The following is a 27,765-nucleotide window of genomic DNA, read 5'->3' on the forward strand; positions in this document are numbered from 1 at the left end:
ACACTGGTTTTATGCAGGTGTAACTCCATCGACTTCACTGGAAGAATCCTGATTTACACTGGGGTAAGTGAGAGCAGAATCAGGCCCTCTATTTCCACCAGGTCCTTGATGTGTTTGGAGTAAAAGAATAGAAGAGTCTGGAGGCAAGTTAGAAAAATAGCAGTTGTTGTTATTGAGAGTGAAATTCAACTACAGGAGCAAGGCTGGAGCCTCCTCCCAGTTGGAGAGGATGCTCCAGTCTTGCCCTTCCATTTAAACTGAGCCCCGAGGCAAGCCTGTGGCACCTTAGGCAGCTTTCCAAGTTCCTCTGAGTTGGATCAGTCCAGTTTCCAGATGCAGCTGATCATGTTCTTTTCATTGTGACAGCATCCGTGTAGGAGGAGAGCCACTGGCATCAGCCCCGCTTCCCTGGAAACAAAAGATATGTATTCCCTAGATAGGGGACAGAGTGAGAGATGTGGGTTTCTTCCTTCGTGGTGTTTTGAATATGACCTCCACCATTAGTCCAGCTGTTTCACTGTGTATGTAGATGAGCAGAGGGAATTAATCCTAATTAATACTTTCTACTTCAACATTGCCTTTCTTGTAAAGTATCTCAAAGTGCTTTACAAGGTGTTAATTACGCCTCACATCACCCTCTGCCAGCGAGGGGAGTATCATTTTCCTCATGCTGCAGATAGATAAGAAGAGATACAGAGAGATGACAGTGACTCATCAAGATCATGCAATGAAGAGTCAAAGAGAACCCAGGCATTCTGACTTTCAGTCCCTTGATCTCATCATTATGCAACACTGCCTCTCTGGGCAGATGCAATTGTTCTGTCCCTTAAAGAGTAGAATGGGGTGTCACCCATCTCTCTTGAGTGCCCCTTCCAGCCAGGTGTGTCTGTAGTCTTTAAATAGTCCCGGCCATGGTATCGGGCCATACCCCCAAGGCTTCCTCCCTGGAGGCAATGGTTTCACCCTCTCTGGTCTGTTCTGGCCCCAGCTGGGCCTCTTAGCAGTTTAGTTCCCCTTCCGGGGGTTTATCTCAGTTCAACGGCAGGCCCACTTCCCTAGTAGTATTTGGGGTTGTGGGGGGATCTAGGCCCAGCCACTACTCTGGGTCCCAGCCCAGGGACCCTAAGAATAGCAGCTATATGCCACTGTGTTCCTTTAACGAAACCACCTTCAGTTCCTTGGGCCACTTCCCTATGGCCCCAGCCTTCATCAAGCCTTCACCATTAGCTCAGGGCTCTTCTACATTCAGGCCCAGCAGCCAGCCAGGGGCTCTTCCTCGCTCCCCCAGTCCTGGGTTGTCTATGGTTCTGCAGTCCCCTTTAGCTAGCTAGGAGCACCATCTGCACTCCACTGACTCCAGCAGCTCCTTTTATATGGCCCTTCTGGGCCCTGATTGGCTGCTTCCCCTGCAGCCACTCTAGGCTACTTGGAGGACTCCTGTACTACTCTTTTCTTGGGGAGGGTATTGCAGGACCCTGAGACCTCTAGCAAGGGGCCTCTGGGACTAGTCTACCCCCGTCACAAAGAGACTGATGTGTGCAGAGTTCTGATCACCATTTATTTTTAAATGAACATTAGTGAGATGGGAATTTTACAGCTGACAATTCTGCATGATTTAGAGGTGTAAGTGCTTACAGCTGCTCTAAAGAGAGGTCATGGGCTTGTACTGATAGCCACAGAGAAGACCTTATTCATGGGTAAGGAAAAGTTCCAAAAAATAAAGAAAAGAGATGTTATGAGCCTGTGTGAACTATATTCAAATCTGTGGCTAAATGGCTGTGGAATTAAGCTTGGGGATGGGCTGCCCTGAATGGAAATGCACCGAGAAGCCAAGTTAATTCCATAAAGTCAGCCAGTGGGTCATTTGAAAAGTGGGTAATGGAACCCAAGAGTCCCAGCTCTGACCACTAACCAACCCTTCCTTTCCATTTATCTCTCCATTCACATCTTCTGACCTATAGGGCAGTATTTTCTTTTTAACTTCAGCTAACGTGGCTGCCCTAACAGATGCTTGTCATGCTGGACCAGAGGTGTTCTGTTGTGTAAATGCTTGTGGTATGAACACATTCCATTTCAGAGAAGTCGCGTACCCCCAGTGCCTGGTACAAGCTCTGAAATTCTATAATCCCTCAGGAGTCAGAGATGTTTGAGCACAAGCCATGGACACAAGAGCATCTCCTGAGGAGCAGAACCGTAAGGTATCACATAGATTTCTAAGAGAACTAGCAAGGATTCTTTCTCCAGGCTCATTCTCATTGAGAAGAGACCTAGGGAGGGCTAGTCCAGGGATTTACTACTTGCTGTAAGCATTAATGTGGGGTCTCGCTACTCAACATGGGAGCCCCCAGATCATTTTGGGCCAAATCCAGGTCCCATTCAAACCGTGGAGTTACGCCAGGGATATATTTGGCCAAGGGTTTTTGTTCAATATTATTTACGCTCAGACAACGTGCATGGTGCTGCACAAGACACTGAGGCCAGGTTTGCATTACAAACGTACATTGGTACAATGACATCACTCAGGGGTGTGAAAAATCCATCAGTGCAGACAGCACTCTGTCAATCGGAGAGCTTCTCTTGGCAACGTAGCTACCGCCTCTACCGGAAGTGGATAAATTATGCTCATTATTTTCACATAGGATATGTCTGCACTACAGCAGCTCTAGCAGTACAGCTATGGCACTGCAGGAGTGTTACCGAAATCCTACTGCGGCTAAGGGGTTTTCCCATCAATGTAGCTCCAAGAGGCGGTAGCTGGGTTGATGGAAGAATCCTTCTGTTGACCTTGCCGCATCTACACCAGAGGCTTGTTCAACCTAACTACGGCCTTAGTATAGACCAGGCCTAGTTCCTATTCTGCTGCCTTCGGGCCTGACTCTGATCTGGTTCATGCTACCTTAATGGATGTGTAACCCCACTGGCTTCTGATTTACGCCGGTGTAACTGAGCTTAGAATTAGGCCCTTTGTAACTATGTCTGTAGTTCTACCCTGGCACTGCAATTTACAGCGGGGTTGAAGGGCACTTGTGTCTCTGTGCAGGAGGCAGGATTTCAGCGGCATCTCCTCTCGGATTTTGAAGAGGTGGCACCTGTAAGCCCCAGCTTTTAAAAGAAGAAGGGGATTCATTTTTTTCTTTCCAGAATGAATAGCTTGAAGAGCAAGAGTTGTGGTAACTATAACGAGAGCGTCCAGCAAGTGGCGCCACAAACAACGCAGCTAAAACAACCCCCGTTTGCAGTGGAGGAAGAGAACAGAATCTGAAGCTGGCTCAGACAGAAAGGGGACGTGTAACTGTTGATAGTGGGGATGAGGGGTGGCATGGATTTTGAACCCCCTCCCCACAACTAAATAAATAAGAAGATCTAAACCCTGGCAGGAATCTGGAGGGGCACGTGATGCCCCTGGCTCAGAGTCAGGGCCTGTCTACACTTCAAAGGCTACAGCAGTGCATCTGCTGCCCTATAGTTGCACCTCTGTATCGCGTCAATGTAGACGCCTCTTACGCCAACAGGAGGGGTTCTCGCTTTGGTGTAGAGAGTCCTGCTCCAAGGGACAGTAGGTTTTTCCTGTTGTCCTAGTGCTGTCTGCACCTGGGGGCTAGATGGTTCACACTGCTCAGACAGGTAGCTATGCCGCGGCAGACCAGCCCTTTAGGACCAAGTAAGAGGACTGAAGGCACTGAATGGGAGAGGGGAACTACTCATAATTAGAACCGGGGACCAGATTTCCTCTTCCTCCTGCATGGAGCTAGTGATGATGGTCACCACAAAACCTTGCTACTAGCCAATGAAAACCTGAAATACCATCATGGCAGGTTCCACTGCTGACCCATCTGAGAAGAAGCCACATGACATTTCTTCCCCAGTGTGGGCACAGAGGGCGAGGAGAGGGATGATGGATCAGATCCAAAGCTGTTTGAAGTTAGTGGGAAGACTCTAATTGATTTCCCTTTGGATCAGGTTCCTTGTGTGTCTCTGGTCCCTGGCTGCTGATCTGACAGACAAAGACAAGTGTTTCTGCCTGCTAGTGCTCCACAGCCTGTTACACAACAGGAGAGCACACTGGATCTGCCTGGGGAAGGACAGCCCAATGGTTAGGTCAATAGCCTAGGACGTGAGACACCTGAGTCTAATTCCATGCTCTGCTACAGGGGTTCTGTGTGACCTTGGGCAAGTCACGCAGCTTCTCAGTGTCTCAGGTCCCCCATCTGTAACATGGGGGTAATAGCGCTGCCCTGTCTCACAAGGGTGTGATGAGAATAAATACATTATATATCATGACACGCTTTGAGATCTACTGATAAGTGCTATATAAGAGTTAGGCATTCTTCTCATCAACAACGTTGTCAACTAAGTTCTCACTGCAGAATCTTCGGTATCAGCCATGAAGTGAGAGGCAGGAGAGTCGTAGATTGTTTTAGTGGGGGAGAGATTAGTATAGCATTGTCTCAGAGTCACCAATCTATAAGGTACTTTCCGCTTGGGAACAGTTTCAGGTTGCATAAGCAGAGATGAAGAGGTTTGTTCTATATGGTCAAAGATTAAAGATGCATGTAAATTTCAGCAGTTTAGAAACATTGCTAGTTATATTTTTGGCTGAAAAGTCCATTTTCAAGGCAGCAATGTGAGGCACATTCTACATTTTTTATAGAAATGATTTCCTGAGGTGATGTAGTTCTCTGGAACAGAACCAGATGGTGGTTGCCATATTCATGTCCGAGCAAAAGTAGAGGAGGCGGCTGGCTTCCAGCAGACTCCTGATTTCCCTCCCTGGCCCAGTGCGTATCTCTCCCAGAATTACAGGTGTTGCTTTACTCAGATCCAGGTTTTAAAACCCAGCTGTGAATACTGGAAATGCTAAAGCAAGGGGAGAGATAAGACTAGACTAAACCCTGTGCTTCAGTCCCATCTTCTGCAGCTGTTCTGTGTCCCAGCACACATTCATGTGATTTAGCCAAGAAATTCTTTCACCCTGAGAGAGAGGTTGTGGAGTGAGTCCATGTGACGCTCATAACAAGAGAGATTGAAGCCCCTTCCATAGTCCCCATCTCCTCAAACTAGCAGTCTATCTGCCAGCCACAATGGAGGAGCAGAGATTAGAAAATGACATGGTTGTTTGTTTTCGCTTGTTAAAGCAGTTTTCTCCAAGTGAAGGGCGTGCCACCCAGGGGGCACAAAGGACTAACTGGGGGGGACATGGACAGACCTCTCATTTGTTCTGAGGAGTCTTAGTTTTCATTCAAAAAGCCTCTAGCTTTTATGGTTGCAAAGAAAAGCATCAAAACGTGACCCATGCATAACTGATATCTGCCTGAGTTTGCAGAGAGCCTGACCACTGAGATGTGTGAAATGCACCATTCATTTCTGTAGGTGCTAAAAGTATCTCACTGCTCACCAAAACATATAAGAAAAAGACTGTTTGGAGATCTATACCACCATTTCCCAGCGGAAGGGACAGGGTGCAAACACCTAAAAACACAGATTAAGATGAGGAGGCTGTTACTGCGTGGCTGGACTGCAGGAGAGAGAGATGGGGTTTGTTTTCCTGGACTGGGACTCTACTTTTCAAAAGTTGCGGAAATGCTGGTTTAAGGTGACCCTGGGTTATTAAAACTCAGCTGCCTTGCAAGCACCTCCATGCTGCAGCTCTTAGATGTCTGATTGCAGGGCTGATCTTGGCAGCAGAGAGATTAACTCTCCACCGCGCCCTCGAATTCATACTTGCACAGCTCCATTCCCAGGTGTATGGTTCCGAGTCACTCCTCTCTTGTCAGCCTTGTCTACATGGGGGGAAATTTCTGAGCATAGGTATAGCAAAGTAACTCCCCATGTGCGCAGTGGTCTGGAATGAAGGCGATTGTATTCCAGAATAACCAGTCCACTTCCAAAGCACAGTAATTGATTTCGCTTTTCTTTGAAACTGCCTTCCCCTCATCCTCTGGGTCATTCTAACCCCATGGATTAATCCTGAACTCCTTCAGCGCATGTCTGTAGCGGAAGTCTGGCTGTGGTGTAAGTGCCTTATGGGCAGGTAAATCAGACCCAGCCCCTGCTCCAATGCGTGTATTATCGTTATCTGTCCTGAGGCAGCCTTAGAGCCCCAGTCATGGATCCCGTTTTGCTAGGCACTGCACACACACACACACAACAGAGAAACGGTCCCTGACCCCTTACGTCTGCTACTCGAAACCAGGCTTTCCTCACCTAAGTAGCCATTCTGAAGTAAATGGAATTATTCCTGTGAGTAAGGGCTACTCGTGTGAGTAAGCCTGGCAGGAGCAGACCTGTTGTTACACTAGTGTAAACCCAAAGTCATTCCATGTAAGTTGCAGAGTTGCTCTGAATTGATACCAGTGTTGCTGAGAGTGAGCTAGGCCCATAGGCTGCAGTATATGTTGCCCAGGTGGGAGGCAGGTAGAATAGGGGCATGCTGCAGCCAGAGTGTCCCTTTAATAGCAAGTTGTTTAAGCAAGCGTAGAGAATAAAATGAAACCTGGGAAGACGCCCCAGTCCCAAACAGGGGCGGCTCCAGGCCCCAGCACGCCAAGCGCATGCTTGGGGCAGCAAGCCACGGGGGGTGCTCTGCTGGCGCCGCGAGGGCGGCAGGCAGGCTGCCTTTGGCGGCTTGCCTACGGAGGGTCTGCTGGTCCCACAGCTTCGGAGGACCTCCCGCAGGCAGCCTGCCTGTCGTGCTTGGGGTGGCAAAATGCTCAGGTCCTCAAAAGTATTTAGGTTCTTAATCTCCATTGCTTTCAGGGGAGTAGGCACCTACACACCCTTTGAGGCTCTGGGCCAAAGAGCTCACGGTCAATGCTCAATCCTGTAGAGAGTGTGATCCTGCAACGAGAGGCGCGGCTCTTTTTGGTTGTAAGTGCTTTGGGGCAGGGGCTGTCGTTTCTGTATGTTCGCACAGCACCTAGTGCAACTGGGCCTCGACCTGCTTGGCCTCTGGGCTCTACTCCAATATAAGTGAGAAATACCAATAATGATCCTAAGGCAGCCCTCTGCACCGGCACAGTGCCGCCTCGAAATCAACAGAGCTCCACGACTGCTGGACTGAGAGCAAATGCAGGCAAGAGACAATGTGAGAGAGCATCAAAAATGGGATGGGAATAGAGGGTAACATTAGAGAAAAAAACATGTGCTTACTACAGATTGTTATGTGCACTACCTGATGGCATTGAATATATATATGTATATATACACATACACCTGCATTTATATCTACCCCATCTACACATACATAAATAAACTCTGCATGCTGTTTATTTCACTTGATTGAAATGTACATGGATGATTTATATGCATTGTCTGGGTTAATTGGTCCCTGGCGCCAAGGCACCTGTGGCCTCCCGGTGACCCTTTAATAAAGCCAAGGAGGAGGAAATTAGCCACACCCAAGGCGCCAAGGAGACGGGCTAGTTTGTCTGCTGGTGGGAACCTGATTCCAGGTATTGCTGATGCTTTGTGCCACACACCAGTTACTTTGTAAGGAAGGAAAGGGGCTGTGGGGGGAGCAGCAGAAATGAGAATACAGATTAGGACGCTACTGTCCCTAAGAATCTCTGGTCAGATCCTTGGCTGGCGTTACTTCACAAAGTTTAACGGTGCTGCCTTGGTTTACCAGCTGATGATCTGACCATCTGTGGCTCGGCTTGAAAATCCCAGGTGGTGTTGGCTAGAAGCTCCTAAGGGAATGTCTCCTGTTGCTGCCCTTCTTCTGCTTTGCTGGTGTGTTCCTCCCATCTGCCAACTAATTAGAAGTCAAGGTCATTTAGCCCCCACTTCTCTGTAAATAGCAGAGGGGAAGTGGAGCTGATACCTAGGCTGACTTGTGACTCTGGGCCTGGATTGTTTCTCCACCTTTCACAGGGCCAGCAGCAAAGGGAATTTTCCATCCCCTTGCTGCAGAGCTCCCAGGAAAGAAAGTCTGGCATTTGCAGTCAGTGTGGCTGTGACTTGGGGGTGGGTGCTGACAAGCTGCCGTTCCCCAAATGTGATAGTGGGGAATGATGAACCCTTCCAATCTCTGTGGCTCTGGGGCTTTGCTTCAGACATCCCCCTTTCCTGCCCATCCTCAATGGATTGGTTGCTAAACACAGGACCACATGCTGCTTCACCAGCTGCCCCTTGCTGGCTTGTGTCCCGCCTGCCTCCTTCTCTCCCAAACGAGATGGGTCAGAGCTCAATGGGATTGGTGCATGCTGGGTGCTGAGCTCAGTTGAAAATCTGGCCATAAGCAGCACCGTGGGAGGTGCTGGAAAATCTGGCTTTGAGCTCTTCTGATAATCTACTCTTTGCGTGCAACCTGACCTCTTGCCACCCTGGGATCTTCTAACTTGGGCCCATAAGCTAGTTGGGAAAAGCCCTGGGTTTCTTGCCTTCCAAATGCATCAAGTATCTGGTGTTGCTTAAAAAAAACAAATCTTCCCTGAGTGTGGTACCTGTGGCCCCTCCTAGAAACGACTAATCAGCCAGCAGGAGGTGATGCTGTTCTGATTGCCAGAGGAGCAGCTGCAGTTCCAATATGTAAGTAACGGATGTGAATTTCCTGCTCTCGGGCTTGATTGGCCTGTTGGTGGGTTTTATAGATCCAGGCCCTGCTGCGAACGTGGGAAGGGACAGCAGATGGATGCGCTGCACAGGAGGACAGACCACCCCTCAACAGTGGAGGCTATGCTGGACGGGGGCAGGGAAGGGTCCGTGCTCCGCTGCGGCCTACGGAGTATGAAACTTGCGTGCGAGGCTGCTGCGTGGCCTGGAATGATGAATGACTCTGACAGAAACGGCTTCCTCAGCTCTGATCCCAGCCGGAAAACACTAAGCAACTCATTGTTTTCAAGGTTACATTTGAGGAGCAGAACAAACATGGCAGCTTCCCTGCCTCAGTGAGCCTGTGGGTCTAAATAGCTCCTTGGGGATTGGAGGCTGAGAAGCAAGACATCCTGCCCTAACTCACCCTTCACTTGTTCTCTTTAACAGGCTTGATGATATCCTGGGGCTGGGCTAGGGTCCTTGAGGCACTCTTCAGCTGTGGGAGGGAAGCTTGGATTAGCGACCCAAGCAGAGAAAAGAGTCTACCCAATTTTCTACATAAATAAATCTCTGGTTTAGGACCAGACCTGGTTTAGCTATTTTAAATCAACGGTTCCCAGCCTTTCCAGGTGGCTGTCTCCTTTCAGGGGTCTGATTTGTCTTGTGTGCCCCAAGTTACACCTCATTTCAAAACGACTTGCTGACAAAATCAGACCTAAAAATACAAAAGTGTCACCGCTACACTATTGCTGAAACCTTGCTGACTTTCTCATTGTTGCCACAAATTATAAAAGAAATCAATTGGAATATAAAGATTGTACTAATGTTTCAGTGTATAGTTTATAGAGCAGTATAAACCAGCCATTGTCTGTAGGAAACTGACTTTGCTACTGTTTTTATGTAGTGTGTTGTGAAACTAAGGAAATATCTAGATGAGTTGAGGTACCCATTGGAAGACCTCTGCATGCTCCCAGGGGCACGCGAACCCCTGGTTGAGAACCACTGCAGATCCATCAAGATGTGGTTTGATTCCTGCGTACTGGCATGTTGGTTGCATGTTGCTTTGTCTCATTAAACCAGGGCAGTCACGCGCGTGTGTTTGAAAAATGTGATGCTATTTGGCTTGGTACCAGCCCTATAGAGCCCTTTTCTTAGCCCTTTCCCGCTCCCCCCTCCCCTGAGCCATCTTGCCACCAAGTACTACAATAGACCACATCAGTACTTGCTACAGCAGGGGAGGGCAAACTTTTTGGCCCGAGGGCTGCATCTGGGTATGCAAATTGTATGGCGGGCCATGAATGCTCACAAAATTGGGGGTTGGGTGCCGGAGGGGGTGAGGGTCCTGGGGTGGGGCCAGAAATGAGGAGTTCAGGGTGTGGGAGGGGGCTCCAGACTGGGGCAGGAGGTTGGGGTGTGGGGGGGAGGGCTCCAGCTGGGGGTGCAGGCTCTGAGGTGGGATTGGGGATGAGGGGTTAGGGGTGTAGGAGGGTGCTCTGGGCTGGGACTGAGGGGCTCAGAGGGTAGGAGGGGGATCAGGGCTTGGGCAGGGGGTTGGGGTGCAGGATCCAGGCAGTGCTTATCTCAAGCAGCTCTCGGAAGCAGCAGCATGTTCCCCCCCTCTGGCTCCTATACGGGGGCACGGCCAGGCAGCTCTGCACACTGCCCTGTCTGCAGGCGCTGCCCCTGCAGCTCCCATTGGCCACAGTTCCTGGCCAATGGGAGCTGCAGTGGCGGCGCTTGGGGCGGGGGCAGCATGTGGCGCCCCCTGCCTGTGTCTACGCATAGGAGCTGGAGGGGGGACATGTCGCTGCTTTCGGGAGCCGTGTGGAGTGTGGCAAGCCCTGTACCCCGCAAAAGGTGCCAGACGCCCAGGGAATTGCCATGAAACCCTGTGTCTGTGTGAGTGAGGAACTATATTCTAGCTGAGTTTCGCCCAGGCATTAATATCAATGAGGGGCTAATTACTGCAAATCCCAGGCAGGTCAGTCTCTCCAGAGAAGTAGCAGCCCCTGGGGGGAATAGTACAGACTGGTCAGAGCAGATTCAAGAGGCCCAGGGAGATGCACGAGTTTTCGTGGCTAAAGGGTCACCTTGAACTGGCTGAGTGACCCCCCCTTAGATCCGAAGCACTGATCTGAAACTGGAAGCAAGAGGGCAAAGCCCTGCTGGTAGGATTTGAAGGACTGGACCTAGAGGGTACCGTGGAAGAGGGTGACACCAGGTAAGCTAGCATGTGGGTAGACTGCTGTCCTGCTTTCTCAGCAGTGCTTGGGTGCTAAAATAAACTGCTCGGGGGAGGCTGGCTGGTCACTGGTGACGCTGCCATTGACCTTGGAACGTGAGCGAGCCACAGGTGCTGGGCTAAGGTCTGCCCCGCTGGGTTAATCGCAGTGAATCGTGGGGAGACTGGATGCCTAAAGCCCCGATCTGCAGGGAGAGGGATGCAGGTTGCCTCCCACTGAGAGGTGAGTACTGGACGGGTTGAGACCTGACAGAACTCCCTTGAGCAGGTTCGGTTCCCTCCAGAACCGTAACAAAGCTGTACCAGCAAAAGCACATTTTGGCCGGGGTAACTGTGGCTACACTGGGGGCTTGTGTGCCAGCACATCTCTATCGGTCGGGGATCAAACCCCCCTGATAGCTGTAGATATATTGTAAAAAATGCCCCACTTGGAGCACTGAAAAAGGGCTAGGGCTTGCTGTTATTACTAGCCATAGAGTCACCAATATGTTATGAAAATGGTGTGGAGTGGGTCCGTTCTAGGGTTCAAAGTGTGTGTGTTTGGGGGCAGGGGTGTCTGTCTTTGCTAACTGGATTCTTTGCATCTATAGATCTGAGGGATTCGAATATGTTTGAGCAGTTTAGAGTGGAATAGCTCTTGCAGTGCTGGATGTACCAAGCAAGAGGCGCTCTGTGGGTGTAGAAGTTTATGTTTAGACTTGAATAAAACAGTGATCCATCCCCTTTTCTCACAGAATCACTCTGAACTGAGATTGCTAGTGGCTGCAGCCTGCTTAAGGAAAAGCAAATCCTCTCCTGCCTTTCTGGAAAATGATGGAAAATGAAGTGTTTGCATCGTTTACTTTCTACAGCACAATCTTGATTATAAAAATGTATGTTCTCGCCATTATTACAGGACAAGTGAGGCTCAGAAAGAAGGTATGTTCCAGCTTTTCTGCACTCCAGAACTGCCTGCGCTGCTTTGGGGTTTCTGTTAGCATTTCTGCAACTACGGAGGGTTGAGTTTGAGCCTTTAAATAGTGGCTGACTGCTTTTACTGAGGTTTTGAAGCAAGTTGGAAACTATTTTGTAGCTGCAGTAGATCAGGTTGGAGTGGTGTGTGAGTATTTCCCTCCCATCTGCAACATGTTTAGAGTAGGATTCAAAAAGATAAACAGTCATTTGCAAATCTGAAATGCCATGCAGGTGAGTTCCTTTTGGAACCAGCCTTTTCACTAACTATCAGTTTGACAGTTTGTCTGTAAGAAACTAATTTTAAAAATGTTGTTTAAGTGAATAGCAAAACAAACAAACAAACAAAAAACAACTCTGAGTCTGTTTGTGGCTTTTTAAAGGCTGAATTCCTACTTGTGTTTGTTACAGGAGGACCTAACTTCTGAGGAGGTAAACAAGTCTAGAGGGAACTTGTTTTGGGGTTGGGAAGTAGAACAGAAGTATTCTCCTAGTGCAGGCAGAAAAGCTGGCCTGACATGTCAACGGAAGTCAATCAAACATTAGCTCATGTTTTTTCTCCTCTTGCTAGGACATTCTGTCCTTTTTCCTTTAAAAAAAAAAAATCCCAACCAAATGCCCTGCAACAAAGAGAAATCTGCTATAAAGCAGTTCAAAAATATTAGTCAAATTTCTACTGGAAACTGGTGAAGGTGTGTGTGTGTGTGTGTGTGTGTGTGCACGCGCGCGTGTGTGTGTGTAATAACAGGCCTGTTTTTAGGACTCTCTCTCGCTGTGAAAACTACTGTGAGGACCTGGTACTTTTGTGCTGTAACTCTGATGTACTTAACGTGGTTTGGGCTTGCACTGTCAATCCCAAATCATTCAATCTCCCTGCACTGTGCTTCAGCCCTGCTAAAATCCAAGGCTCTAGAATGTTTAAGGAACAGAGTCGGGTCCTTTCTGTGCTGCAAGACCAGACTGCCACTGCTGTAAATGGATCCCAGCATAGCAGTTCCTGTAACATATGTGGGGACAGGCTATTTATCAAAATCTGAACTCTGTGATCAGTGAGTTGGATAATTATCCTTTACGTACATATGACTCAGTAAGTTCAAAAGGCACATTAAAGCTACTGAATCAAATGCCAGTTCAGGAAGTTGTATGATAGCTGTACTTCTAAAAACCAACAAACAAAAAACCCCTTCTGATTTCATAGGACACAGAATTCTTTGCCATTTCTGGCAATTGTTTGGTTTTTTTATCACTGCATTGCACTATTAAACAGCTGCCGTGTACCATCCCAGAGGCGGCTGCATTTCAGTGCTAGGTGAAGTATCTCCTGTATTATATAACAGATCACATGGTGGTGAAATTGAGTTAAGCTTGCAGTGTGGCTTTGATCATGGGTGACTCACAGGTGGCACAGAAAAGGGGACACCAGCTAAAGGGGGGCACGTGAACCCCCTCCATGTGACTGTTCCCCACCCCGTCCCCAGCCCGGGGACCCTAAGCTCTCCCTGTCCCCTCCCCATTCCACGTTACCTGAGAGGGGAAGGTGCTCTGTCCCCGTGCTGCGCTGGGTACCAATTTCAGTGTCTACTGATTTCTGAGCCGCTGGGCTCTCCTGGGAACCACAACGGCGATAGAAGCAGAACATGGGGTTGCTGGGTAGCCCCACGCTGGCAGCTCCTCCAGTGTGGCTGTACTGCCCCCAGCCGAGCCCCCAGCCCTGCCCACCTGTGAGGCTGTACAGACCCACACAGGAGACACAGCTGCGTGGAAGGGCTGGGGGCGGGGCGACCCCATGTTCTGCTCCTTTTGCTGCTGCGGGTCCCTGCTGAATGTGCCACCCCCAGGCATCTGGGGAGGGGCATCTGATCATTCTTGTCTCTCCCAGGTGTCGCCTTTGGCTTTGATTACAATCCTGGTCGCTTTGACCTGTCTTGCTCTCCCATGCTTGGGCTCTGTTTGAAGGTGGTGGTGATATGATGGCACTAGAAATATGCGGATTCCTTCTCACCCTCGCATACGGTTCAGCCTTTTGAGACAATCACTTCCTCCTCCCTGAACCTCCGAACAAATGAATGAAAAGGCTGAAATCCTGGTCCCCCTGGAGTCAGGTTTGCTCTGTCTCCAACGAGGCCAGGATTTCATCCCACGTCTGAAAACCTCAGCCCTCAAAAGCTTCAGACTGTATTGTAAGTAACTGGAAAAGGGGGCGAGAATGGAAACCCCAAGGAATAGCGGTCACTGCTGCTGTGTGCAATAAACACTAGGGCTGAGATTCTCCCGAGTCCCACTGACTTCTGAAGATCTGGGCCCCAGTACCCACTAAGGTACTTAAATGTTGCTCTGCTCAGCATTGCTGTGCTGCGGCAGCCGGAGGCCTGGTGGAATTCTCAGCCCCAAGCTAGGTGCATCGGCTCCCCGGTCAATGCATGGGAAGCATTAGGCACCTAAGGCAACTCATCTAAGCTAGACATTAGCGAAATGCCAAGGAGAGGGCTTAGATATTTTTAAGAGCTGACCTGGTGCCCCTGGCAGGTCAGAGATAGGTGCCTCCATCTCCTGGAGCTAGGCTCCAAAGCCAAGTCCATGCCCTGGAAACCAACAGAGTGTGTGTGTGTGTGTGTTTCTCTCATGCTTTCCCTGTGCCCCCAGTTGTCTCGTTGTGGGGTGCTGTGCTCTCCCCCCCACCACATACCAACTGGCGGCTTGTATCCAGCCCTCCTGCAATGGGATCTGACAGGGATTGGGTCTTGGGGTGAGCACGCCGATGGGTCCCTTTGGCAGGATAGGCATTCCTGTGTTTTGGGCCCTGCATGGCTTAGGCTTGAGTGAGGCTCTGAGCAGCTTGCTAGCTGTGGGTCAACATCAGGGCTTAGACAGCATTTCAAATGCTGATTGGTGGAAATGTAAGCACCATGGGGATCTTGGAGGGCTGTTTTGAACATGTCAGTGGTGCCCAAAGAGGCAGACGAGGCCCCTAAATACCTTTGAGGAGCTGGGCCTGGGTCTCCAAATCCCTAAGCAGCTTTGACAATCTCAGCCAAAGAGCCGGATCCTGCAAACGCTGGTCAGAGCAACTTGCATGCTCCAGTGGCCTGAATACGTGACTGAATTAATCACGTGCAGGGGAGTTGGCAGGAGCAGGCCCCAAGACTGTGTGTAAAAGCTGCACACTTAATGAGGAACAGAAAGGGATCACCTCCTACATGCTATGTGCAGCCCAGAGGAGCTGGCCTTGCCATGGGAACATTAACTCCCCATTTCCTGGCTCCCTATTCATAGAGCAACCTTCACATTGTGCAGCAAACTTGATTGCACTTAGCGTCCTAGTTCTGGAGCCCTGCAAATCCGCGGCTAGCCGCCAATCGGATGCAGATGCAAATGTCGTATCTGTGCAGGGCTCTACGCCTGATGCCCCCATGAGTCTTGGTGGGTAGCATCTCCTCACGCCTCTGAGACGGCAATTCTCTCTTCCAGGCTTTCGCCAATCCAGAGGATGCCCTGAGGAACGGAGGGCTGCAGTACTGTCGAGAGGACCCAGACGTGGAGCGATGCCGCAGGCAAGTGCTGTACTGTGAATTCCATTGGCCAGCACATGGCTGGAATTCCTCTTGTGCGGCAAAACGCTCCTCGGCAGCTGCTCGGTGTCATGGGAAAGGAAAACAAAGGGCTCATTAATTTGGCAATTACCTACATAGATTGATCAACAGGTGCCTGAAGCAAGTGCTGGGGCTAGTTAAATATTAAATGGAGGCTCTGGCTCATGAAACAGGGATGGATTCATGCCTGGGGTCCTAAAGCCATGAACTCCGGGGTCCCATTATAACTGGTTCCTTAGGGTCCAGATGTTCAGAGTGTCCCAGGTGACTGTGGCCATGTCTTGAATTAATGCACTAAGGTTCCCCCAGCCCCCCGACCCCCAGCTCTGCCAGACCCAAATCTCCCCTAATACCTGCACAGCTCTGACAGTGGAATGCTCTGGACTCCCACACATTTCTGCCAGTGCACCTTGCTCACCGTTTCAGTCCTAGGTCTAAGAAGAGACAGTCGGTGATGTCACATTGCATGTTGGTTTTGCCTCTAATGGGTGCAAATGAGGTTGAGACCCCTGCCCCCAATCTGAGCTCACTCGTGCTCCTGGCTAGATTTGAACCCAGCTCTCCAAAAGGTGCCAGGCTAGTGCATTAACCTACAGACGCTGTATTGTCATGAGAAATTAAAAACCTGTATTAAGGAACTTGGTTTTACTTGACAGTGAAACCATAGCTAAGGCCTAGTCTATGCTACAGAGTTAGGTTGACATAACGGGGGGAGGGATAGCTCAGTGGTTTGAGCATTGGTCTGCTAAACCCAGGGTTGTGAGTTCAATCCTTGAGGAGGCCACTTAGGGATCTGGGGCAAAATCAGTACTTGGTCCTGCTAGTGAAGGCAGGGCAGGGGGGTGGGCTTGATGACCTTTCAAGGTTCCTTCCAGCTCTTTGAGATAGGCAGCTTCCAGCAACCTAATTCTGTAAGTGTCTACACTAAAATGTCACTCCCACCAATGTAACTTGCCAACTTAATAATGGCACCTCTGCTAGAGACATAGAAATTAAGTCAATGTAGTTAGGTGGATGCAGTGCCAGTGTAGACTCTGCATTGCTTAGATCAACTGTAGCTGCCTTTCAGAAGCCATCCCACAATGCCCAGCACCTTAAATCAATACAATTGCTCCCGGTGAGGATATGCACCACCAACACAAGAAACGTAGTGTAAATGTGATTCAATTGCTGTATGTCGACGTAGCTTAGGTCAACTTAATTTTGTAGTGTAGACTTGCCCTAAGCCAGGGCCAGTTCCAGGCACCAGCGAAGGAAGCAGTTGCCTGGGGCGGCGCTCCATCCGTTATTGGGGCGGCACATCCAGGTCTTCAGTGGCAATTCAGCGGTGGGTCCTTCACTCCCTCTCTTCCTCTTCAGTGGCACTTAGGCAGCAGCTCAATTGGGTTTTTCTTTTTTTCTTGCTGCTTGGGGCAGCAACAAAGCTGGAGCCAGCCCTGGTGTGTGTGTGTGTGTGTGTGTGGTGTGTGTGAGTGTGTGTGTGTTAGCTAGGTCACTGTAGAATGTTAATGCAGACAAGGTTCTGTAGTTATAATTGTGATGTGTCAAAGCAAGCTCCGCCATGGGGCATAATGTTTGATTTCACCTCGCTATGTTAAAAGGCTCAGTACAAACTGCCTGTGCGTTGCCTCTGCTGGAATTTTCCATGAGATAACTGATGGGAATGCTAAAAATCCCCTCTTTTTTGGCAGTGAAGATGTAGCCCTAGTGAATACAAGGCAGGAGCAATTTTAATCCTTGTTGGCTGGTCAAAGCAAACCCCAAGGAGAGCTTAGGGCCTACCTTGGGCTACAGAGACAACTGCTGTCTCTTAACTGACCCACGTTACAATGCTAGCGAACTCTTTTCCAAGTGAAGACAAAGCCTGACTTTCCCTCGAGCCCCAGCAGCTCAGCGCAGCTTGGGAGGAGGAGATGCCTGTGGTTAGGAGTTGTGCAAAGTGAGCCACAAAAGGACTGGAGAGAGCTCGACAGCGAGACCTGAGGGAAAACGAGCAGAGAGTCTGGAATCCCGCAGCCTTATAAGGAGCCCCGGCATTAAAGTTGGCCTAAAAGCTGCCTTTGTTTCTTTCCATTTCTCCTGCTGAAGTCTCTCTGGGAGGACACTATGTGCTGGCATAGCTAGCGCCGGAGAGTTTATTTTTGTTGAGCGAAGGGCTGGTTAGTGGCTGAGGCAACTTGGATGCAGTTAACTGTTCTTTCTCTGTGACTTCCAACGTGTCAGCGGAGAAACTGGTTGAATGACGCAGAAATGGTGGCGAAATTGGAGTTGGGTGTGGGGAGATTTATAGTTGTTTACTAATATACAGCTGGAACTGGAAAGGAATTGTAAGCAAAGGATTTAGGGGCCTGCCTTTCAGGCCTGCTGCGGTAAAGTACAGAGCAGGAGGTGTGTGCTCTGGGGATGGGTTGCTTATGGAAGTGGGGAAATGAACTGTAATGGAGCAGCTTTGTGTGTGAGAATGGGTTGCCCCCTAGTGTGTGCCCACAGGGAGGATGACAACCTGCTACTCCTACCAGCTCAGGGATATAGCTCACTGAGGAGTCTGTGATTTCAGATATGTGTGTATGTGTAAGAGAGAGAGACTTGACCGAATAATTGTAGTCATCCATGTGGAACGATGGGGTGGGACCCACACATTTGACCTCACACGCACTGAACATGCAAGGCCATGCCACATGGAAGATGCCATTTTATACAGAAACGCACCAAGGGGCGAGTCAAGCCTCTGGGATGGAGCAACACTGGTGTGGGTGGAGTACAGTAACTTCTCACTTAACGTTGTAGTTATGTTCCCGAAAATGCGACTTTAAGTGAAACAATGTTAAGTGAATCCAATTTCCCCATAATAATTAATGTAAATAGCAGGGGGTTAGGTTCCAGGGAATTTTTTTTCCCCAGGCAAAAGACACACACACACACACACACACACACACACACACACACACACACACACAGTATAAGTTTTAAATAATTAATACTGTACACAGTAATGATGATTGGGAAGCTTGATAGCTTGGTTGAGGTGGTGAAGTCAGAGGGTGGAAGAGGGAGGGATATTTCCCAGGGAATGCCTTGCTGCTAAATGATGAACTAACACTCGGCTGAGCCCTCAAGGGTTAACTCATTGTTGTTAATTTGGCCTCACACAGGGCCGGCTCTAGCCATTTCGCCGCCCCAAACACAGTGGCACGCCGTGGGGGGTGCTCTGCCACTCGCCAGTCCCGCGGCTCCGGTGACCTCCTACAGGTGTGCCTGCGGATGCTCCACCAGAGCCGCGGGACCAGCAGACCCTCCGCAGGGATGCCTGCGGGAGGTCCACCGGAGCTGCCTGCCGCCCTCCTGGCAACCGGAAGAGCGTCCCCTGCGGCATGCTGCCCCAAGCATGCTCTTGGTGTGCTGGGGCCTGGGGCCTGCCCTGGCCTCACACTCTGCAAGGCAGCATGAATGAAGGGAGGGGAGACAGCACGGCAGACAGAGACACACACTCTGTGTGTGTGTGTGTGAGACAGATTGCCCCTCTAAGTGTGCTGACCCCACTCAAAGTACATTGCTTTGTTAAGTAAATCAGCAAGCTGAGACGCAGCTGCTGCCAGGAAGCTCCCTCCGTCCTGAGCCCTGTCGTGTGTCCCCCCCTGCTCTATGAAGATGGGGTAAACGGGGTGCAGGAGCAGGGGGAGGGGGACACCCTGACATTAGCCCCCCTCTACCACTCCCCCTCCCACAGCAAGCAGGAGTCTCGGGAGCAGCTCCAAGGCAGAGGGCAGGAGCAGCATATGGCAGTGGGGGGAGGGACAGCTCAACTGCCTTGATAGCCTGCTGGGCGTCTGCAACACAGGGAGCTTAGGGGAGCAGGGCGCTGATAGGGGGGCTGCCTGTTGACCCTGGTTCCAAGCCCCCACCAGCAAGCTGCAACGGGCTGCTCTTCCTGCAAGCCATGGACAAAGCAGGTGGCTGCCAAATGATCTTAGAAGGGAGCATTGCACAACTTCAAACGAGCGTATTCTCTGATTGATCAGCAACAAAACAATGTTAACCGGGACAGTAAGTGAGGAGTTACTGTACCTGCACTTAAAAAATCAGAACTGCCCCCCGCCCCCTCATTTCTCATGGAGACCACCCAGCATGCAATATGGCCTGACTGCCCAGGCTACGGCGAGTTGCTCTGGATTTACACTGGCGTAACCAAGAGAAGAATTTAGCCCACAGAGCTTAGCTACCAAGCCAGGCTCCAGGGGAATGTTACTGAGCAAAAGGCAGGTAGGAAGTGAGAGCTTTTGACACAGAGGCACCCAGGTGAGGGTAACTGGGTAGTAGGGTTGGGCCTTTTAGTCAGCAGATAAAAATCCTTATTAAAAATAAACAGACTCAGTGGCTGCCTTCCCACTCCTGGACAGCTTGGGGCAGGAAATGGCTTGATTGAGGTGTTGGCCACGGGCTGTGGTTGCCTTGTTTACATAAAACCTGCATTTACGGGTCTGGAGTGAGGATGGGGAAACAGGAAATGGTGACTGGGTTCCTTGGGACTTTCTGGCGCACACTCCGTCTGTCTCCCTCGGAAATAGGGATGTGGTGATTGGAAGCAGCTGCAAGGCACTGAGGTCTGTCATCCAGCTCCCTCTTCCCAGCATCTCTGCGTCAGTGCAAATGCTCAAAGTGCCGAGTGCTCATTGTCCGTCTCACCCCACCCTTGCCGTGGAGACCTAGGCCTGCCAAGTGAGCTAATAACATAGCCAGAGGGCAGCATGGTGCGAGTGAGTAGGGTGCACTCCTGCTATGGCTTGCCATGCTACGGAAAAGGCTAGTGTCGACTAGAGACTAGATGAAACCTCGAAAATCCAGGCTTTCAAAGCCTTATTGCTTAAGGCTTGTTGCTAGAGCTGGACACAACATTTCCAACAGCAGAGTTTTCTGTTAGGGAAAATACTAGGACTGTTGATTAATGGCAGTTAAGTCACACGCTGAACTAAAAAAAAAATTAATCTCAGTTTTAATTGCACAGTTAAACAATAGAATACAGACCACTTGAATTTTCTTAAATATTTTGGATGTTTTTCTACATTTTCAAATATATTGATTTCAATTACAACACAGAATACAAAATATACATCGCTTACTTTGTTATTTTTATTACAAATATTTGCACTGTAAAAATGATAAACTAAAATATTTTTCAGTTCGCCTTATACAAGTACTGCAGTGCAATCCCTTTATCGTGAAAGCGCAACTTACAAATGTAGGGTTTTTTTGTTACATAACTGCAAATCAATTTAAAACTTTATAGCCTACAAGTCCACTCAGTCATACTTCTTTTTCAGCCAATCACTAAGAGAAACAAGTTTGGTTACAATTTGCAGGAGGTACAGCTGCCTGCTTCTTATTTACGATGTCACCTGAAAGTGAGAACAGACATTCACATGGCACTTTTGTAGCCAGCGTAACAAGGTATTTACGTGCCAGGTATGCTAAACATCCCTATGTCCCTTCATGCTTCAGCTACCGTTCCAGAGGACATGCTTCCATGCTGATGACGCTCATGCATTAATTAAATTTGTGACTGAATTCCTTGGGGGAGAATTGTATGTCTCCTGATCTTTGTTTTACCTGCATCCTGCCATATATTTCATGTTATAACAGTCTCTGATGATGACCCAGCACATGTTCGTTTTAAGAATACTTTCACTGCAACTTTGACAAAAGGCAAAGAAGGTATCAATCAATCTGAGATTTCTAATGACAGCTACAGCACTCGACCCAAGATTTAAGAATCTGAAGTGCCTTCCAAAACCTGATTGGGATGGGGTGTGGAACATGCTTTCAGAAGTCTTATAAAAGCAACACTCCGGTGCAGAAACTACATCACCAAATCTGAACCACCAAAAAATAAAATCAGTCTTCTGCTGTCAAGTATCAGAGGGTAGCCATGTTAGTCTGTATCCACAAAAACAACAAGGAGTCTGGTGGCACCTTAAAAACTAACAGATTTATTTGGGCATGAGCTTTTGTGGGTAAAAAACCCACTTCTTCAGATGCATGGAGACTTTTGTATCATCATGGAGCCCATGTATCTGAAGAAGTGAGGGTTTTTACCCACGAAAGTTTATGCCCAAATAAATCTGTTAGTCTTTAAGGTGTCACCAGACTCTTTGTAGTCTTCTGCAGGTGACATCTGACTTAGATGATAAAAATGAACATGCGTTGGTCTGCACTGCTTTGGATCATTATCCAGCAGAACCCACCATCAACACGGACTCATGTCCCCTGAAATGGTGGTTGAAGCATGAAGGGATATATGAATCTTTAGCGCATCTGGCACATAAATTATCTTGCCACGCTAGCTACAACAGTGCCATGCGAATGCCTGTTTTCACTTTCAGGTGACATTGTAAACAAGAAGCGGGCAGCATTATCTCCTGCAAATGTAAACAAACTTGTTTGTCTGAGTGATTGGCTGAACAAGAAGTAGGACTGAGTGGACTTGTAGGCTCTAAAGTTTGACATCGTTTTACTTTTGAATGCAGTTATTTTTTGTACTTAATCCTACATTTTTTAGTTCAACTTTCATGATAAAGAGATTGCACTACAATACTTGTACTAAGTGAATTGAAAAAAATTACTTTATTTTTACAGTACAGATATTTTTAATAAAAATAAATATAAAGTGAGCACTGTACACTTTGTATTCTGTGTTGTAATTGAAATCAATATATTTGAAAATGTGGAAAACATCCAAAATATTTATATAAATAGCATTCTATTATTGTTTAACAACACAATTAATTGCATGATTAATTGCAATTAATTTTTTTAATTGCTTGACAGCCCTCAAAAATACTGATTTGACAGAATCGGAATGTTTGTGGGCATGTGTAGGTTTTTGTTTTATTTGACTTTTGTTGTAGTATTATAAATTATGATGTAATGTCACCTCTTGTCTCAGAACATCATGAGTCTTCATATCCTACCATGACGTAATGATGTCAGAGTGTGATATGTCAGGCTATGATGCACTCTCATGTTGTGGTGTCATCATGCCATGTGGTGGTGGTGTGCCATATGGCTCATGTCATGCTTTAGCCCATTACATTATGACACGATGTCCTATCTCATACAAACTGAAGCAACACACTTCAACTTTTTGTCTTGATTTGAGATTAAATCATATTTAAAATCTGGGAATTATTCATGGGACAGAAACTCCAAATTCAACCAGCTGTGCTCATTTGTATCATGGTAGCACCTAGGAGTCCTAGTCATGGACCAGGGTCCCATTATGCTAGGCACTGTACAAGCACAGAATAAAAGAGTCCCTGCCCCAAAGAGCCTGCAGGCTAAGTAAGGGCTGGTACATGGAGATACCAGTCATCTCTGGGGGATAAGGGGAAGGAGTTATTTTAAAGCTGACATGCAATGGGACAGGGAAGTGGGTTTATACTACTCCTCTTTGATAGGAAAAAGGACTTTTTTCTGACTACTTTTAACACTAGCAGTTTGGGTCTGGTCTACCCTCCCTTCCTGGAAGCCTCTGTGGATAACTAGAGACCCAGTAGGCTCATGACATCACAGGTCCCAAGCCAGCGAAACCTGACTGAGAGATGAAGGGTTTCGTTTTGGTCAAACTGTTCAAGGCTCGTCCCCATTGACACGCAGGTGGTTGGGGATGGGGTTTAATGGGGGCATAACTACATGGGTTCTCTTGCTAGCAAGGCCAGCTGCAGGGCCTGCTGAGCTAGGGAAGGTCAGTCCTATAGCCCCTGTCCATGTTGACCCCCCACAGTACGTTAATCTGCAGTAAGACCACAGTGCCCGCTCTCCACTAGGTTTTTACACCAGGATAGCTAAAGCTTGTTAGTTATTCTGGAGTCAGAACACCCCTCTTTGTTAAAATCAAACCCTAAAATGCTTTTAAATACTGATGTAACTCCTGTGCCCACCAGAGAGTTGGAAGGAAGGATGATGATCTCCTGGTAAGGGCTGAGAGAGCTCCCACCCCCATTGCTCTAGGTCCCCTAATGAGACCTCCAGCTAAAACAAGCAGGGGAAGCAGAAAAATAGAAGCAAAACCTCTCAGACCGATCGCAAAGAAGCCAGTAGCCTTTCCTTTTGCCGGTTACCTGTCAAGGTATTTTGTAGACTGGCCCAACCCTCATAACTCAGCGCTGCATCTGAATTTCCAGCATTCCATTCCTCGTGGCTGTTGTCGTTAGGGTTTTTTCCCCCTGGGCCCAGTCCCCAAAGGATATTGAGCCGTGAGAGGATGACTAAGTGCATTGCCATCTCTATCACAGACCATTTAAAGGTGCATGTATGAAATGTAAGTGGCTTGTTGTATAAGCCTGGACTTGAGAAATAAACTGCACCTATTTCCTGTACTGTCTCCACTCCTTTTGCTGACCCCACTTATACAACCAGTTTCAGCTCAAACAAAAGCAGCATTAGGTTAGAATTGCCTGTCAAATGCAGTGGGATTTTGCAGGCTGGAAAGAGGAACCTACTGAGTGACTAAATAAACAAGGACACAGAAAACAAGACTCCATGGGGAAAGCTGATGCCCCTTGGGGAGTGCCCCAATTCATTCAGCAGAAGCCAGAGTTGAAGTGGAGATTATTCTATGTGTGCGGTTTTGGGTGAGGGAAGGTCTCTGTGAACTAACACTCTAGGCCAGGGGTGTTCAGAAGTTAATATGCGGCTCCTTGTATAGGCACTGACTCCGGGGCTGGAGCTACAGACGCCAACTTTCCAATGTGCTGGGGGTGCTCACTGCTCAACCCCTGTCTCTGCCACAGGCCCTGCCCCCACTCCGCCCCTTCCTGCCCCCTCCTCTGAGCTTGCTGTGCCTGAGGAGCTGATTGGCAGGGCGGCCAGGGGGGTGGGAGGCCCTGAGAGCGGGGTGGGGAATGTATTACTATGGCTCTTTGGCAATGTACTTTGGTAAATTCTGGCTTCTTCTCAGGCTCAGGTTTGCTACCCCTGCTCTAGGCTGAGAGCTGCAGTGTGAAGGAGGGTCATTTCTAGTGGCTTTTGGGAGGAGACCTGCACCGATCTTAATTTTTTGAGGCCCAATCCTATCAGATACAGAGCACCCTCAGCTCCTTTCATTTCAGTAGGAGTTGAGGGCACTCAGCACCTCATAGGATGGAGGGCTCAAAGAGAGAATGTGGTGCAAAGATCCCGTCCAGCATTCACTAAGTCCAATGGAAAGACTCCCATGGACTTCCCCTGGGAGTGGGATTGGTCCCTAACAGGTCATCGTGAACTTGACCGTCATCTTAACTGTAACTATTTTATATATAAATTGGGATGGCTGGTAGCATTGCATATACTTAAGGTTGCCTAACACTTCCCATTAGACTCTCTCCCAGCCAGAGGAGGGGGTAGAGGGGCAGAGTCAGGGAAACTTGCGTCAAAAAATTAGTAAAAGCTTGGAGGACCTTCAATTTCCTTTCGGCATCTCATGGGAAATTTGGAAGAATTTACACACGTCTGTGTACTGACGTAGTGAGTAGGTTTCATCCAGGATTTTGGTTTCCCCAGCTTCTAGGAAGCAGTGCTTTGTCCTTGTTTCATAAACTCTTCCATTAGGGGTGGGGTGGGGCAGGGCAGGACAGAGGGAGTTTAGTGGGAAAAATGAGTCTTACCGTAGGCTCTAAACTCAGTCAGATGTCCTATCACAATGTTTCTGTACTTCTCCCCGTTTTTCATCACTAATAACACTTGCCTTAAAAAGCTACTGGGTGAGAAAATGAGGTGCCGAACCCCCCCACTGAAATCCAGCTGGAGTTGAGTACCAGGTCCCTTTGAAAATCTTGGTGCCTCTTCATTTCTTGGCTCACTTGTTTCGGCTGCTTATTCCTCCCCAGTAGTCCGTGGCATTCTGACCAACAGCAAGCCATCCATCCTGTTTTCTGTGCGGCTGGGCTGCCAAGGGGGAGTTCATCCAGTCCAGAAAGGCAGGGGCATCAATATGGACTGACTAGGGTGTGGGGGTGGGGTGGGAAGAAGAATTGGGCAGCTCAGTGATTGGTGGGAGGGAATGGACTCCAAGGCAGCCCCATAAGCCTGACTTGTCCTATTCACGTTTCCAGGGCCCATCGCAATGACATGGAGAACATTTTCCCCTTCCTCTTCCTTGGGGCCGTCTACTCCCTGCTGGACCCCAATCCCATCGTGGCAAGGATCCACTTCCTGATCTTCTGCGTGGGACGGATAGTTCACACCGTGGCATACCTTCTGCGGCTGAAAGCTCCCACACGCTCCGTGGCCTACAGCGTGGCACAACTGCCCTGCTTCTCCATGGCGCTGCAGATTCTCTTCGCGATCATCACACACTGGTAACATTAAAGATAACCCGCTGCTGCTGGTGCTGCAACGTGGATTGGAAAGACACGCCTTTGCCGCTTTCCCAAGAGAAGGACTCATTCTGCTGTGGCTTCAGTGTCAGCATCTCTCATCTGGGCAGAGCTCAGGGCTCTGGGAAATCTCCTCTGGATGTGTGCAAGGCCCTATTTCCAGGAGTAGGCTGCAGAGGTGGAAGGATGTGCTCCTCGCAGCTGGGTGCTCGTACATTAAGTACTCAGTAATGCCACTGCATTAGTACCACAGCAATAGCATTGTGGTGTCTTCCAATCTTCTCGCTGGCGACCTGGGGGGAGGGTTCTTGAGGGGGAGAGGGAATGACGCCAAGTTAAGAACACAACTAAACCAGGAAGTGGTGAAAAGTCTCTAAGTAGCCTGGCCCCATCACTATGGGGAGAGAAAAGCGGGAGACACTTGGTCCCCCTAACTCACTTCGATGGGAGTGTGTACGGTGAAGAGAGATGATGTCTCATCTCCTCTCTTCTGCAAGAATACCTGGTGATGTAGCGAAAAAGCTATAGTAGGAACAAACTGAGTCTTTGTTTTAAACAAACCCCTGCCCCCAAAACCTCATTTTTACTCTTTGATTAGAGAGACCTGACTTTCCTTTTGTTTGTTTGTTTGTTTGTTGTTTGTTTAATCTCCTACACGGGAAGGAAACAATTTGGTGGTGCAGCATCTGACACTGCCGGGCAAATCTCTGCTAGGAAACAGAACCCAAAGGGTTCAATCTTTCAGAGGGTGGCAGTAAAAACACAGAGGGAATCAGAACTAGTGCAGGTCCCCCTTCCAAACCCAAATTACATCATCAATCCAAAGAGGCAGCTCTCCTCTGGGCCTCTGAGATCAAGATTTCACTTGACTGTGAACTCCAGAGCAGACAGCTCCATTTGAGAAGGGGGAGTTGGCTCTGGGCACATCAAGCTATCTTGAGGCTCCGTTCTGGAAAGAGCAGTGAGCTGAAAAGGAGTTTGGGGTGCTCAGCACGGATCTGGGCCTTTTCTATTTCCTACAGGTACCTAGATGTTCTGTCATTTCTACATAGCTTCATATGAGGTGCAGGGCTGAATGGAAGACCGCAAACCTGCGTATATTACACTGTTCCCCTCTTGTGCTTCCTTGGAGTTACGAAGTATATAGTCATCGTAAAATGAATAGTATGTGTTCCTCTTCTCTACCATTCCTTATGCCTCTCTGTATACGTCTGTGAACCAGGCAGAATACCACCTCGTGCCTCTGTTCGGAGCAAAGTCCTTTGACGTGCTTGGATAAAAAGGGCTATTAAAGCATGTAACACACAGAGGCAGAAGCAGCGCTTTCCTGGGTGACCTCTTGGCCCCTCCTAACTTTCCCCTGGTACAAGGTTGCCTTCTTAAAGGAGCTCTCTTCCCACCATGCCTTGCTGGAGCTGGCCCTTTAAATTTGGCAGAGCCAAGGAGCTGCAGCCCTAAAGCAGCCATATTTGGTGAGTGGCTGCATCTCCTGCCTTCCTTCCTAGCTGGTGAGTCTCTCTCTCCTGTTCAGTTTTCTTTTGCTCCTGAGGATGGGCCATTCTCACCAACTGCATGATGATGTTACCCTAGGAAATAATGTTAGTCCTCTTCCTGCTCCCCTCCCATGACAAACAAGGAGTTAATTACACAGCCAGGAAGGGCAAATTGGAGCAGGAGCTGGAACCCTGCGGCATGTGCCATTATGTCCCTTGCTGAGCTGGAGATGGTGTGTTGGCAGCCTGGTAGGCTAGAGAAGTTCAGGTAGGGGATGATTGCTCTCCCTTGCTGCATCAGGAGCTTGGGATGGGGGTGGCAACAGGCCTCCCTGGTACAGTCTGAATTTTGTGGTTAGGAGTTTTCCCTCCTTGTAAGTGAAGATGAGTTAAAGTATTTTTTCCACCCCCCTTTTTTTAGAAAGAGGGGCAGCTGGTGAGGTTCTAAATCATCCTGGGTTTTGCCCTGTCTCAGGACCCATTTAGCTGACTCCTGTTCTCTTCAACCCTGCCTCTGCCTTCAAAGTGTAGGGAGGGAGGGAAGAGCTGGATAAAATGAGACCTTGATCTGACCCATTGTTGCTTTTTGGGGGTGGGGGAGTAGG

General features: G+C 48.8%; 1 protein-coding gene across 1 annotated transcript; it reads left to right on the top strand.

Moving 5' to 3' along the window:
- On the top strand, positions 1-27,765 carry PTGES (prostaglandin E synthase). Its single transcript, XM_050926190.1, has 4 exons — positions 1-63; positions 11,512-11,695; positions 15,197-15,279; positions 25,404-27,765. The coding sequence occupies exons 2-4, from the start codon at positions 11,588-11,590 to the stop codon at positions 25,651-25,653; spliced, it is 441 nt and encodes a 146-aa protein (XP_050782147.1). The 5' UTR covers positions 1-63; positions 11,512-11,587; the 3' UTR covers positions 25,654-27,765.

The sequence above is a fragment of the Gopherus flavomarginatus genome, chromosome 17, assembly GCF_025201925.1.
Source record: "Gopherus flavomarginatus isolate rGopFla2 chromosome 17, rGopFla2.mat.asm, whole genome shotgun sequence".
Taxonomy (NCBI): domain Eukaryota; kingdom Metazoa; phylum Chordata; order Testudines; family Testudinidae; genus Gopherus; species Gopherus flavomarginatus.

Coding starts and splice junctions, on each gene's coding strand:
- PTGES (XM_050926190.1), top strand. CDS start 11,588: ATGATGGAAAATGAAGTGTTTGCATCGTTTACTTTCTACAGCACAATC. Junction 11,696..15,196: donor AAGTGAGGCTCAGAAAGAAG/GTATGTTCCAGC, acceptor TCTCTCTTCCAG/GCTTTCGCCAATCCAGAGGA. Junction 15,280..25,403: donor GACGTGGAGCGATGCCGCAG/GCAAGTGCTGTA, acceptor TCACGTTTCCAG/GGCCCATCGCAATGACATGG.